The sequence below is a fragment of the Mirounga angustirostris genome, unplaced genomic scaffold (assembly GCF_029215605.1).
Source record: "Mirounga angustirostris isolate CCGP_5_RB_7025 unplaced genomic scaffold, mMirAng1.0.hap1 SCAF_4, whole genome shotgun sequence".
In the NCBI taxonomy this organism is placed as follows: Eukaryota; Metazoa; Chordata; class Mammalia; order Carnivora; family Phocidae; genus Mirounga; species Mirounga angustirostris.
In genome coordinates, this window is record NW_026991712.1 from 109009422 (window position 1) to 109025209 (window position 15788).

General features: G+C 35.6%; 1 protein-coding gene across 1 annotated transcript in view; it reads left to right on the forward strand.

Moving 5' to 3' along the window:
• Positions 1-15788, forward strand: part of DPYD (dihydropyrimidine dehydrogenase) — an 800443-nt gene that overhangs the window by 360688 nt on the left and 423967 nt on the right. The window contains exon 11 of the mRNA XM_045897134.3: positions 8196-8406. Within this exon, the coding sequence (XP_045753090.1) occupies positions 8196-8406 (211 nt within the window). The remainder of the gene's footprint in view (positions 1-8195; positions 8407-15788) is intronic.

The window sequence follows — 15788 nt, forward strand, 5'->3', positions numbered from 1 at the left end:
GGTTTTTGCAGTTCAATAGTGTCACAATAAAATAGTTAAGGGGCAACTGTATCCACTGTGTTATACAACTCTCACATGGAAAAATGTTTCTTTCTGTTCAAGATTCTTCAGTTCTAAAAGCTTAAGGTGAAAAAAAAAAAATCCAAAGCCTATATACATCATAGTAGGCTAAAAGGAACCTTAACTTGTGGTTTCAGCAAACTTTTTTTTGCCAAAGAATAATTGCCGATTTAGCTTATATAGCCTAGAGAGTAGTAAATCTATCAGAATTGTTCTGCTTTCCCCCACTGACTGTGAGTCTATATAAACTAAAAAGTACAAAATGGGTTAAGAACTGTTTAGTAAATTAAGGAAGATGAGATCAAGAGTGGGTAGGCAGAATTTACTGCCTCTTTCTTGATCTTCCTTCATCTCCTCGGTAACCAAATTCACCAGAAGATTGGATAGTGAAATCAGACCCACGCAAATGAGAGATATAACCTGCATCAGGCTTTCTTAACAAGTTCAAGGATATAAGTAAACATGAAGTATGGGGTAAACAAGGAGAGGTGCAGGACCACCAACACGGTTTCCCAGGTCCCACGTTGGTGTATCAAGATGTACTTCAACCCAGATTAATGTGGGGTCTCTAAATAACATCAGTAGCCCCATCACTTACACAAAAGGAAGCTGATTCAACTATAAAATATCTCCAGTTTATACTCAGTTGCATAGTTTATATGACTCTTTAAGAAATCCATACCCAATAAATCCAATTGCCAGGTTTTTTGTTTTTTGTTTTTTATTCTTATGTTAATCCCCATACATTACATCATTAGTTTTAGATGTAGTGTTCCATGATTCATTGTTTGTGCATAACACCCAGTGCTCCATACAGAATGTGCCCTCCTCAATACCCATCACCAGGCTAACCCATCCTCCCAGCCCCCTCCCCTCTAGAACCCTCAGTTTGTTTTTCAGAGTCCATCATCTCTCATGGTTCGTCTACCCCTCCGATTTCCCCCCCTTCATTCTTCCCCTCCTGCTACCTTCTTCTTCTTCTTCTTCTTCTTTTTTTTTTTTCCTTAACATATATTGCATTATTTGTTTCAGAGGTACAGATCTGAGATTCAACAGTCTTGCACAATTCACAGCGCTTACCAGAGCAATACCCTCCCCAGTATCTATCACCCAGTCACCCCATCCCTCCCACCCCACCCCCCACTCCAGCAACCCTCAGTTTGTTTCCTGCGATTAAGAATTCCTCATATCAGTGAGGTCCTATGATACATGTCTTTCTCCGATTGACTTATTTCGCTCAGCATAATACCCTCCAGTTCCATCCACGTCGTTGCAAATGGCAAGATCTCATTCCTTTTGGTGGCTGCATAATATTCCATTGTGTATATATACCACATCTTATTTATCCATTCATCTGTCGATGGACATCTTAGCTCTTTCCACAGTTCCAATTGCCAGGTTTTTTTGTTTTGTTTTGTTCTTACCATAGCTGTCCTAGACTAGCGGGTATATATTGCCAAAATCATGCCACAGATAAGGGCTCTCCCACTTGTGAATGCTGATTGATAATCTGTTTCCCAGTAGCACATTTACAAGGGGATTTAACCAGGTATCTTTCCTTCTTTCTTTGTTGAAATAAACTCCTTTACCCTCCTACCTCTTTCCTCACCTAAGAGAAATAATCTACTGTGTACTATAATTTCCCAGTAACTAATTCCTTTCCAGTAATTACTTCCTACCCATCCTTTAAGATTAGTTCATACAGTACCTTTTCCAGGCTTCCCTTTCTTGATCTGCACTACTGCTGTGTGCACACTGTGTTTATATGTGTTATCACACTGAATATGATTGTGGAGTTGTCTGCCTCTGTGAAAGTTTTGAAAGCAGGGATTATTTTATTAGCTACAGCACCTAGCACCATTTTTTTTTTTAACAAAAAGGTACTTAATAAATGTTTGGTAAATTTACAGATGAATGGAACTCTTATTGTGTGGTTATGAATGTTTGTAGTATATGCAATAATTTAGCAGTGATAAAATAAAAGATAATATTTTTCAGGATTATCACTGACCAAAGCAGACTACCAAACTTTGATTTGAAATTCCATCTCTGAGGTCCTCATGTTCATATAGAATTGACAACTTGTTAAATATCTAGCTATTCAAGAGTAATCTTTACAAAGAATATTGTTTCTTCATATTATTTCTCAAACTTTGTATATTAGAATTTAATGTATGCTGGGTTTGAGTCTCATTATAGTTTATAACCTATGCTTACTTTGCCTATATGCAATCTAAAAATGAGTTGACATCATGCTTTTAATTATAGTAAATTAAGTTGTTTCATAATTTCCACAGTATGATGCCTGTAATATTAATCAGACCAAATCATCACATTACATAAAGTTAATCATTAAAATGATCATCATTACTGCATGCGATAGCACTCTATTTTTATTTCACTCAGCATCAACCACGTATCTTCCCTCAATATGGAGATAAAAATCAAAGCTAAGGAGGTTTTTCTTACTTTCCTTATACGATGTGAAAAGAAAGTAACAGTTTGGTTTATTGAGCCTCCAAAATGGAACCTTATAGATGTTTCTCCTTCATTCCCTTGGGTAATTATTGGTGAAGATAAGGACAAGAGAGGTTTGTATGTTTTCTTGATGTACCAGTTGTCCCTCATGAGAACAGGCACCATCAAACAAATAAATAAATATGTGTGCCATGAACAGAAGTGTTCGTGTGCCAGAACTACAGAGTTGCTGATTATTAGTGATTATTAACAAACATTAGGTATTAAAAGGCACTGACACTGACATCTGTGAACTACTTAGCACAGAAGACTGATTAATTTAAACAGTAAAATATTAAGACCCACTGCATGAGGTTAGACCACTGGTCAGTCTGGCCCATCATTTTGTCATGGCAGTGTCACTGACAGCTGAGAAAGAACATCACTTACTTTTCATTTCAACCTCACAAAATAGGATGCTGTGGTTCGGGTAGCATATCTTCTGCATGCCCAGTGTTACTTGCTTTGGATTGGGTGTTTAGTAGCCATGGACTCCATATACTACTAGTTGATTGTCCTTTCATTAGCTTGAATGTCCTCCAAGTTTTCATTAGTCATTCATCTTGGTAAACAAAATGTTATTCAAAGTCTACTGTGCGCTAGTCATTTTGATAAGGCTAAAATTCACTTGATGTCCTTCCATGTGGCATATTGGCTAGAGTATATTCTGATTTGTCAGGCATCTGTTTGACCATTATATGCTTATATTCATCATTTGTTAAATATTTGAATATCACTGCTCGACCCTGGGGATAGCAAATTAAATAAGATATTCTTTCTGTACTTAAAGAGTTTTATGAAGGAATTTCCTGTCTAACAAATAAATTTATTTAAATTCTATTTTAATTTTTCACTTTTGTATCTTGAGATTATGTGTTATATGTCCTTACTATCCACCGTATGAACTAGTACTTCTTTGTTCTGAGCTTACACTTTCTCTGGATTCAAGGAGTTGCCATTAATTTGTTTACAATATTGAGTTCATAAGTCCATCTCTTGGTCACTATATTTCATGATTTTATTGTACTTCTAAACTTACTTAGTATAGGAAGCTTGAATCTCTTCGTCCCAATGAGGGCAGTCTTTCTCAAGCCAGCCCTTTGGTTGACTAGATCCTTTAGACTAGATCCTTTCCTAGTCTAATTAGCCTTGTTTTTGAGATTCCATAACTAGAACCGAAGTCTTATTCTTTCAAATATATATAATTGCTGTCTTGGACATTAATGAATATCACCCAGGATTTTGTTTAGCCATATCAGGATTTTAGCTAAACTTTGTCATCCCTTAATATATCTTTGGTTTCTCTGAGCCTCAGTTTCTCTTCTTAGCAAGGAAATAATGCTTCTTCCCACCTGGGATTAGTTGTGAGGACAGCAAGCAGCAGAGTGCCTGAGGTTGGGTGCTAAAGCTATAAATCATGATACCCAGTATGTTTCTGGCTTTTTGAGCCACAATAAGGAGAAAACATTAGTTTAAAGCTTAATACATAATAATAATAATAATAATAATAATAATAATAATAATAATAATATATAGGTATCATAATAAATCTTCTCTCTGAAAATTAAAATGAACCATATGTAAAGTATGTAAAAGAATACCTGCTATGGTGGCTCCTCGGTGGCTCTGTCAGTTAAGCATCAACTCTTGATTTGTGGCTCAGGTCATGATCTCAGGGTCCTGAGATCAAGCCCCATGTCAAGCCCCACGTCTTGCTTCACACTAAGTGTGGAGCCTGCTTAGGATTCTTTCTCTCTCTCCCTCTGCCCCTCCCCTGGCTTCTCTCTCTCTCTCTTTAAAAAAAAAAGAAAAAAGAAAAAAAAGAATGCCTGCTATGTAAGCATCTATTATTGTTATTTTTGTCTTGTTAGATTTCTTAAATAGTGAAAGTAAATTCCTCTGTTGTCCACAAATAACTCAAAGAATATTTCATTTGACACATGACTTTACTTACTTTGAATTCTCATTTTCCTAAAATTCCCTGTTGACTGAGATAAATCTTATCATCTCAAAAAAAAAAAAATCATCTCAGCTCCTCTTTTCCCAATATAATATCAATACTTTCCAAGTAAATACATATGTTAAAGTGATATCTTCCTATCTTTCCTTTAAAAGTTTTCCCATCTCTTGCATAAAATGAAAAATAGCTATTTAATAGCAAAATACCAAGAAGTGGTATGATTTATGTTTGCTGCCCAATTGCCTAGTCTTACATGTTTTAGAGAATATAGAACATATCAAGTTTCAAAAGTAGAATTTCAGAGTAATCTTTGTGGGGGCCACTGTTCACACTCCTCAACTTCTGTGCACTCTCACATAGTTGGCACAAATACTGAATATTTAAGTACAAGCTATATGGAAAATTATGATGTGAACTGAGGATATATTAAAATACAGTTTCTTCATGTTCTTAACGGCATGTAGTTTTTAGGCTCTCAAAAGTCAAAAACATGGTAAGAATACTACTAAAGCATGTTCAAGCATTAAATCATTGATATTCATTATTTTAAAAGTTTTGATTTGCTTGCAGTGCCCAATTTGGTTTTAATTCAATGCCAAATTTGCCGAAAAGTATGAGATTATCTACATAGAATAATAGATACTACCTAAGTATTAATAGACACGAAAAATAAAACAGGACAAAATAGACCCTAAATCAGTCTGAGACATTCTCCCAATATGTGCATCATAGCTCAGGATTTTATTTCTGTCCTTCACAGAAAAGAGTACTATTATAAATATGCATCATGTATTGATTTGTTCAAACCATAAACATTTGTCATTGTTATTCAATCAAGTTTGGCATTATCATTAAAATTTAGCACCACTCGACATTTTTGAAACACAATAAACTGGTTTATATTGATGAGTTATAAGGTGCTACATAATGCAAATGTGACAAAAGTGATACAGAAACATATCTTATGTATGGAGCCATATTTAGTTTGTAATTAGAACTATTTAAGCAATAGTTTGCCTTCTAGAAATCATACATTTTATTTTGTGGAAAATTAAAGAGGAGTCTAAGGTTCTTTGGCTTTTTCTTTTTCTTACCTTTGCTCTTGGGCCACCTTTCTATTGGAATCATAATCCCAGTGTTAAGTGGTATTGAATAGTTTGAAGAATGATTTGGGGGGGGTAGTGAATTCAGAGAATTGCAACTACAAATAAATAGTATTTACTTGCATCTTCTGTATGTTAAGTTCTGCTTTCGATGCTTTACATTCTAAATAACTTTAGAAACACCACATACCAGGCGCCTGGGTGGCTCAGTCGTTAAGCGTCTGCCTTTGGCTCAGGTCATGATCCCAGGGTCCTGGGATCAAGTCCCACATCGGGCTTCCCGCTCTGCGGGAAGCCTGCTTCTCCCTCTCCCACTCCCCCTGCTTGTGTTCCTGCTCTCCCTATGTCTCTCTCTGTTAAATAAATAAAATCTTTACAAAAAAAAAAAAAAAAAGAAACACCACATACCAAGTAATTCTGTATTATCCCCATTTTAAATATAAGAGCCTAAAGATCAGAGATTTATTTAGAGACTATCTCAAGTAAGCAGTAGGAGCAGGTTTCAAACCTGATTCGATTCCACTTACCCCTAATTTTCCTGTGTAAACAATTTGAGATCTATTATTTTGTGTACTTACTACCCATGACATACCAATATCTAGTATTTTTTATATCAGTAATCTCTTAGTTTTATAAAGAAAAAGGAAATCTAGTATTTTTATATCAATAATCTCTTAGTTTTATAAAGAAAAGGGAAATCTAGTATTTCTTATATCAGTGATCTCTTAGTTTTATAAAGAAAAAGGAAATACCGTGCAATCATAATTTATGTGGTCCAATTTTTAAGACTTTAAGGCCAATATTCACAACATATCTTAAATAAGACATCGACTGAAGAATTCCATGCCAATATATAGTAATGACTAGTGTTTCTCAGTTTTTTTTGTTTAAAATTTTATTTATTTGAGAGAGAGAAAGAGAGCACGAGGGGGCAGAGGGAGAAGCAGACTCCCCTGCCTAGCAGGGAGCCTGACTTGGAGTTTGATCCCAGGACCCTGGGATCATGACCTGAGCCAAAGGCAAACTCTTAACCGACTGAACCACCCAGGTGCCCCATGTTTTGTTTTGTTTATTTAATTATCCCTCTAGGGAATCTTTTTAAACTTTTTTTCCTAAATAACCCGCCCCCCCCCACACACCACACACACAAATACACTGTAATTTTATACTACAGATACCCTGTATGTTTGTTTATATATTACTGCTGTTATGGGGGGGGTCACAAATTATTATGACATCTAAGATTCTTTCCTTCCTCAAGAATCAGTTTTTGCTCCCTTATGGATGATATTATGCTCATTGAGAATGGATGGTGTAGACCAACTAAGTTAAGAGTTAGTCAGCTGTTGTCTGGGAAGACAGTGGGTCCACAAATTGTCATTTCTAAACCAGAAGCATAGCATCACTTAGGAATTTGTTAGAAATGCAAATCCTCAGGCCTTATCCAATCCTATAGAACTAGAAATTCTGGGGGTGGGTCCATGCAATCTGTTTTAACAAGCCCTCTAGCTGATTCTGATCCATGCCAAAGTTTGGAACCACTAATTATGGACAGAGTGCTGGGAGGTGGGTTTATGGCTTGATCACAGCATTGAGCAGGTCACTTTATGAGTCAGTTTTTCCATCTTGATGTTGCCCAGACAACTCCTGGTTTGGAACCTTACACATATGACCTTCTCAACCTCACTTGTCAGGGTCCTACTGAGAACCCACCTATCTTCCATGAGGGAGGGAAAGAATGAGACGATACCCCCTCAACCTCTCTAGTAGTACATTTTTTTGAAAAAGACTACTCAACATACTACTTAGGGTTATATTCTCCCAAAAAACAGTAAATGGAAAAAGTAAATAGGTATGTAAATATTAACATTCTGTCTTGATAGGCATCCCATGATGAGCATGAAAACAAAAACGAGGGTGTCCCATTTTATAACAGAATAAAGGAAGTAATAGATGTCAAAGAACTGGGAATTTGTCAAGAACATACTGTTTCTCTTCCTTAAATTTCTCATTTGCATTTTTATGAAAGTAAGATTGTTACTTACTTCTTGATTCCACAGTTTCTCAGTCTTTTTTTCTCCTATCTACCATTTTAATCACGTACTTGCCGAGATTGGCTCACCCACTTTATTGACTTATTTCCAGTTTAGATATATGCAACCCAGTAATAATCAGAGGTATTTATTTTCATACGTAGCATGACTTAGAAAAGAACTTAACCTACAGAAATGAAAGCATATGGAAAACCGGGCTGCTATAGCCAAAACCTTATTCGCCACCAACCGCAGGGCATGCAGTTCCTAGAACTTGAGAAATATCTTGTGATGCCATGCTCTATAAACTTCCACATGACAACTCCAATCGATTTAAGACTCCCCTGAGTCAGTGATTTGCAAAATGTAAATAGCTAATAACCAAACCTCAGATTTGGTGAAAGAAACGGCTTCATGTTGATTTAATCATCATAAGCTGTGTCATGTATAATTGAATTAAAAACCAAACATTCAATGGAGAAGAAACATTTTCAAGTTTTTCTGTGTTCTGTTTTGTTTTAGGTGGAACTTGCTAAGGAAAAAAAGTGTGAATTCTTGCCTTTCCTTTCCCCACGGAAGGTTATATTGAAAGAAGGGAGAATTGTTGCCATGCAATTTGTTCGGACAGAGCAAGATGAAACTGGAAACTGGCACGAACATGAAGATGAGATAGTCCGTCTGAAAGCCGATGTGGTCATCAGTGCCTTTGGTTCAGTTCTGAGTGATCCTACAGGTAGAGTATCCGGAGCTGAAATGTGTTAGGCAATTGTCTGTTATTTTAGTGCCATAATAGATTCCAGTTTTCAGGGAATTGTTTTTCACTTTAACATTCATTTTCTTCTTCTAGTATGAAATCCAAGCAATTTTGATTTAAAAGGCTTAGAAATGACATTTAATCCTTATACAGAATTATTTTTAAAGTGGTGGGAATTGAAAATAACATTAATCTTTCTCTTAAGCTGATAATAAAAATACATATTCTATTTTGCAATAACATTTGCCTGTTTCCTCTATAAGAAAGCCTTTTTCTTCAATTAGACCTTGAGTAAGAAAATGTGACAGAGAAGTTATAACAGTCAATCTTCAATGATTCAGACAAATTAAGACCTAATGAATAGGCAAAAATAGAATTCAGGTGTACTGCTATCCTCATGCCAAACCATCACTAAAAACATCAAAATTATCAAATTAGAAAGTTTGAACTCCTCTTATTTCATCTGGGTGGCATAAATGGACATGCTAAGGAAGAAAAAAATGCTTTTTTAAAAAGGATAAAAAAGGAAAGTGTTTTATGTAATATTCCAACTGAGTAATAAGTTAATCAATTAAGGCTATTGTATGGTATATTTTCACCACACTCATTGTTTTTGTGAGTCGTTCATTTTGCCTTTCCTGTCCCCTATGCGTCTTCATTTTGCAAATTCTTTACCTTTTAATACACACTGTTGAAATGATGATTAACTCTTTTATTTACTGAAGGAAAATAAAAGACATTTCTCCAAGTCAGCGATTCATTATGAATAACAATAATAACAAAAAATCGAGACCTGACAATTCCTATGACTCCCTACTATATCCATGCTGAAATCATATTTTGTGTGTGAAATAAAATTACATTTTGCATCTGAAAAATGCAAACGTGCATTTTTATGCAACAGATAAGTAAAAAATTCAACCAGTCATCAGGATATTTTATCTGCAGGACATCAAACATCTTGATATTTGGAAACATCCAGATGTTTAATGTCATCAAGATAAATGTTTTCAAATAGCTGGATGATGGCCTGAATTTGTCACTTTTCATCTAGATGTTTATGTGATATGTAGACACAGTCACAGTGTGGTTTGTTTATTCATTAACTGGGTTCAGGAAGAAAAAACAAAGAACAACACGTAAATTGCATTCTACCCTCTAAAAAATCATACTGTTCTTACTACTCTGCACAGCACCAGAAACTGAGTAAAAAATTGAATCACAATTAACTAGCAATTCTGTTGATGATTTACTTATCAAGAACTAATTTACCTTACCCATCTAAATTTATGTTTCATGTGACATCTCTAATATTAAGAAAAAAGTATTTTTTTCTAAACAGACCTAAGTTGTTGTAACTCAGATCATAGAAAACAGCTTTCGCAAAACTTAGGCTCGTGTGTGTGAAAAGAGAAAGATTTAACTTAGTATTTAAAATATGAAGTACAAGAAAGTTTGATCTAGTCATGTTTATTTGACAAAGTCATTCCTGAATGCATTTATGTATTTTACTTCTGCACATTTCTTCCAGTGTTTAACACATACTAACCATATACATTTAGACAAACCAAGGAAAAATGTTCCTTTGCTTTCCTTTTTTTCCCTCCTCCTCTTGACTTGAAATAACAGAGTGCTTGAAAAATTATTCTTGGGGCGCCTGGGTGGCTCAGTCATTAAGAGTCTGCCTTCAGCTCAGGTCATGTTCCCAGGGTCCTGGGATCGAGCCCCGCATCGGCCTTCCTGCTGGGCGGGAAGCCTGCTTCTCCCTCTCCCACTCCCCCTGCTTGTGTTCCCTCTCTCGCTGTGTCTCTCTCTGTCAAATAAATAAAATCTAAAAAAAAAAAAAAAAAGAAAAAAAGAAAAAAAGAAAAAATTATCCTTAAATAGAATTCCTTGCTTCTCCAAGGCCTTTCAATGTTTGCATTAAGAAGAAGCCTACTTTCCAAGTGAGAGGAAAGCTGGGAGAACTGGAAGGTGAAATAGCTTGCATGCCTCCCCTCTAAATGTGGTCAGTACTGGTTTTTGAATGGAAAATATTAAAGTAAGGGGAGAAGGGAATCAATCATTGTTAGAATTTTACCAAGAAGATCTTACCCAATTGTTATTTAAAATTTTTTTTAAATAATTTCAAAGTCAGCAGGTTTTCATATGCACACACATATTAGCTATAGTGAAAATCAGTTTATAGGAAGGAAGTTGTCCATTTAGGTCCAAAGAGAAACTGTTCACATCTCCCTCTTCGATCTTGAATCTTGTTCCATCTTGATACCTATGTGATGCAATTTATGTGTGACATTTTTGTGATCATCACATATGTGATACTATGTGATTTAATATGTTTATCTATAGCACCTTTCTTAAACCGTCCACCTGCATTTCTACCCCACCCCCCCACCCCCCATCCCCCCACCCCCGCTTGCCTCCTTCCCAACCTCGCTTTGCAAGGCTCCGATGAACTGCACGCCGAACTCCATGACATTTTCTCAGTCCTCATTCTATTTTCTGCATTTGACAATGTTAAATATTTCTTTCTGTTTGAAATGCTCTCTCTAAGTCACTTAACCTTTCTGAGCCTCAGCTTCTTCCTCTGTAAAAAAAACAAGCATAATAAAACCTTCTCCCCCTACCTTTCAGGACTGTTGTCAGAATTAAAATGAAGTAACATGAAAGTGCTTTGGAAATGTAACACATTATTACTGTTTATGGCACTCCCATTTTCTTGTGTTTTTTTTTTTTTTTCCTTTTAACTATTCCTCTTCTGAGCCTATCACTGAGTACGTTTCCTCCTCTAGCTTACTACTTTTTAGTACTTTCCCAAGTTCAGACTTTACCTATTTTCTCTTAATATATTTATTCCTTCAGGGAACTGATCACCTCATTAATTCATTTATTATTCATACACACATCCATTCCTGTAAGAAAGACTTAATAAACAATTTCTGTGTGCCAGGTCGAGGCTAGACTTACAGTAGACACTCTTTCACTTCTGTGTAACTAGCTCCCAAATCCCTTTCTCCACTCCATGTCTCAGAAGACCTTTCATCCTTTGTTATATGCCATGCATGTAACGGACATTTACTGAATATCTAATGAATGCCGGGTACTAAGTTGTATTCTGGAGAGTATGAAGATGAATGAACTATTCCTTCTACTTAAAAACCTCACAGACTGGGGCAGGGGGCAGACTTTTAAACAAATAATTGTTTTACCAAGTGAGGAATGATGCATTTAGAGACATGTACAAAGTGAGGAAGGATCACCTCATGAGGTTTCCCTAAGGCAATTGTGCCTCCACTTTGCTATTATTTAAATGGTGCTGTAGTTCTCCCATCACTAAAGTTCAAAATGCTATCCCAGATTCAAATATCTAATTCCAGTTTTTCTTTTCATTAAATTCACCAATATTACCCTATACTATAGGATGAAGCCTTGCTCTTTGCACTTGAGAACTTCGGCAAATGGCTTTATATATACTATGTATCCAGCTTTATTTCCCACTCTTCCCTATAGGATTATTCCTCCCAGTATCTTCTCACAGATGGATTCCATACTGGTAATTCAGAAACTCCTTGGTGAAGGTATTATATAAAATATTCTGAAGAATTCAAAGAATGAAATAAACTTGACAGAGTACATATAAAGAATGGTGATAACATATTCTCAGCATTCTCTGATTACAATATTTTAAATGAAAATACTTCTAGCATCTCAGTTATATCAATAACATATATTTATAAAGGTAACCTAAATTGAGAAATTTCAAGGAAATTAAACTTTTAATCTCAGGGTTTTTTCCCGCATATACTGCATTACTTTTGCAAGTCCTTTAATTTGTGTGTTTCACAAAGAATATAAAATAACTTTACTTAGTATTAAGCACCCAATATATCTGTAATAAATACTTCCTGTTGTAAAAATGGTGAATGCCTCAAAGCTTATAAAAAATATATCAAATTTATAAAACAAATATGGATAATATCCTTGGATTACAGTTGCTAATTATTTCATTGCTACCAAAGCTAATAACATTTATGAGTGATCATCATTGTTTTATCTAATTCTATTTTATCTCTATTTCATTTTTTGGGTTGTAGCAGTGAGTGGAAAATAGGAACAAAAGACTCTGTATTCCACATCCCTCTGCATGGAATATATATGTGCTTATTAGGAGCACAATTTAATTGAATCGTTCATTAACTACTGTCCCAAATTCTAAAGGCAATGTGGTGTTTGATTTCTAATTTGATTGAGATAATAAAGTCTCAGCCTTATTTGATATCTTTCCTGTGAAAAACTAAGAGTGGTTCCACCTTTTAAAAATTCTCATCCACTCTAAGTATATAAGATTCCAAATCACATTAAATTGGGATTTTATTGTTCAAGACTGATTTTAAAGGCTGTCAGTAAATTAAGCACAAGCTACCTCTACTGGCATTTCTAGTCCACAAACATTGCCCTTCAGTGGAAATTTTAAAACATTTATTTATTTCAATAATATGTATTTTGTGATACATAAAGTCTCCTCTTCTGCTAAACACCAATGTCAATGTTTATTGAATTGAATTTTCTCTTTTTTTGTTTGTTTGGACAATCTCAGATTTAAGAGACTCCTTGCTTATTCTAAGTTTATCTTCCCTTCTCTTTCTGCTTGGAACCAAATGGCTGGTTGTGAAAGTGTGCATATCTTCTCTGTTAGTTTGGAATTGATGAGGATAATAGTTACCATTTTCACCAACCTCACAGCTTCATTTTTCCAATGGAGTTAATAATAACAGTTGGCTTTGTCCTCACCCTCCCAGCAGATCTAGATGACATGATTTTATGTGGCTTTGAATATGCTTCCACACAACTGAAGGAAGGCACCCTAGCCCATGCCATGACCTCTGTGCCCCTGCCTAGAGGACTGCACCACAGCTGTCCTCTCATTTTTTTGAAATGTTGACTTTAAAAAGAGCTGTGTGCTTTGATCTTCCAGAACTTATTGCAATTTATCTTTCAATTAGATTGTAAACCCCCAAAACACAAAGATCGTACCTTTATAAGTTGTAGTCCCAATAGCAGCCAACATATTAGTATGCCTGTAGTAGATGGATAATATATAGTTGTGTATTTGACTTGACTTGATCCATGTTAAGATATTAATTTTACTACACCTATTTGTCATTTTTTCCTTATGGGGCCAGTTTGGTTTCTTTTTTTAGAAAATATAAAAGTTAGAAACAGTTCTGTTTTTCTATTGCTATTGATTTTTTTTTTCTGTTTTGGCATAAAATGTTGCATTCTTTATAATCCAATAAATATTACACTAATTAGAGGCCGTCTGGTGTAGCAGCTTAGAGCAGGGGTTCTGGAGCCAGGCTGCCTGGCTGGAAACCTGGCTCCCTTAGTCTCTTTGTACTTCATGGTCCTGATCTTTTAAGGGGGCTGATATAGTATCTACCTTCTCGAGTTATTTTAAGAATAAATTAATAATATATGTAAGGCACTTAAATATATTTCAGGCACATAGTAGCATCTCCTAGATGTTACTATCCTTATGTAACAAAACATATTTTAATAATTAAATTGAGTTATATTACATCCTTGTGATAGTATGAATGTTGTCTAGGAATAAAAGCATTTGAAAATCAGGACTTCATCTGGGAACTTGCAGGTTCTGTGGACATGTCTTTGTAAATAAGCAAGGCATGTGCTTTTACACTTACGATTTTTTTTTAAATTTTATTTATTTATTTGACAGAAAAAGACACAGCGAGAGAGGGAACACAAGCAGGGGGAGTGGGAGAGGGAGTGGGAGAAGCAGGCTTCCCGCAGAGCAGGGAGCCCGATGCGGGGCTCAATCCCAGGACCCTGGGATCATGACCTGAGCCAAAGGCAGATGCTTAACGACTGAGCCACCCAGGTGTCCCTACACTTATGATTTTTTGAATATGAAAAAGTTTCATATATTTGGTTAGTTTTTTGCAGAAAAAGATTATACAGTTTTTAACTGTATCATCATTTTAAAAATGTTTTATCAATTCTAATGTTTTCCATACCATCAAAGGGAATGAAATTTTCTTTCAATTAATTTTTAGTAGTTAGAAATCTCCATTTTGAGGTTCTGCAGATCATTTATTTATTTATTTATTTTAGATTTATTTATGCATTTTAGAAAGAGAACACAAGTGGGAGGGGCTGGGAGAGGGAGAAAGGATCTCAAGCAGACTCTTGTGCTGAGTGCAGAGCCCGACACGGGACTCAATCTCAGGACCCTGAGATCGTGCATGACCTGAGCCAAAATGAAGAGTCAGACACTTAACTGACTGCACCACCCAGGTGCCCCTAAATTAGGTATTTAAAGAGCAAAGGATTTTTAATAACTTTTTTCCTCTTAAAAATGGTGAAATTGGGCCAGTTTTTCGTTTGCTTAGTTTTTTGATTGATCATTGTTACTTTTAAGAAGGAGGGAGAGAAGCACTTTTGAGGATACTAAGTTTGAGTTTTAAGTGTTTGAAAATTATGGGATGATACAATAAGATTAAAAACCTATGTTTTTGGAAGGAAGAGATAGGATGAATGGTGGCAGTGAAGCTGATTCAGCATAGTGCTTACATGGCACTGCTCCGGAGAGCAAATGACAAAGTGCCTGAACTCTGTAGGTATAGCAAGGAATGTGTGGCCCTTCTAGGAAAGGACTTTATATACTTCACCAAGTGCCTACATTTTCTTTCTATTCATGTGGCTAGAAATAACAAGAAAACACAAAGCCTAGTTTTCTGAATCTCTAGTGAAACCCTCAGAAACCAACTCCCTTGATGCCGTTAATTGCAATTAGTTTCATAAAAGGTGTGTTTTTTGGGGAAAAAGATTTTAAAATCACTTACCAGTTCCTTTTATTGGAAATCTCTCAGAAAAGTTTTTTAAAACCTCATGGGGTAAATCAAAGATTCGTGTGTAGCTTTGATTCACTTGCCCCCCTACTGAGAAAAAGTGCAGGCTGTGGGTTAATGTGCCTTATCCTGGCCTAAGTCAGAGCTAGAAATTGCCAGTTAGGCAAGAAATGGCATGCACGAGACCCTGACAATGCAGACTTCCAGGAATTTTTCAAATATGTCCATTTTTCCTCAGTTACTTAAGTGTTAAAGAAAATCTAGGAAAAAGTCTTTTAAGTGAGCACTAGATGAGCCTGGTAATAATAGTTACCTATACTTTAAAAGACATAGCATCAATATGTTTTACTTGTTTTATTCCTTATTATGACAATTCACTGAGGAAGTTGGAAACACTATGCCATTTTAATAACTCCCCCCCCACCTTTAAACTAGTGTCTTCCACTTTTCGAACAATAAAACATCTCCTCCAGAAGCTACTGGTTGCAC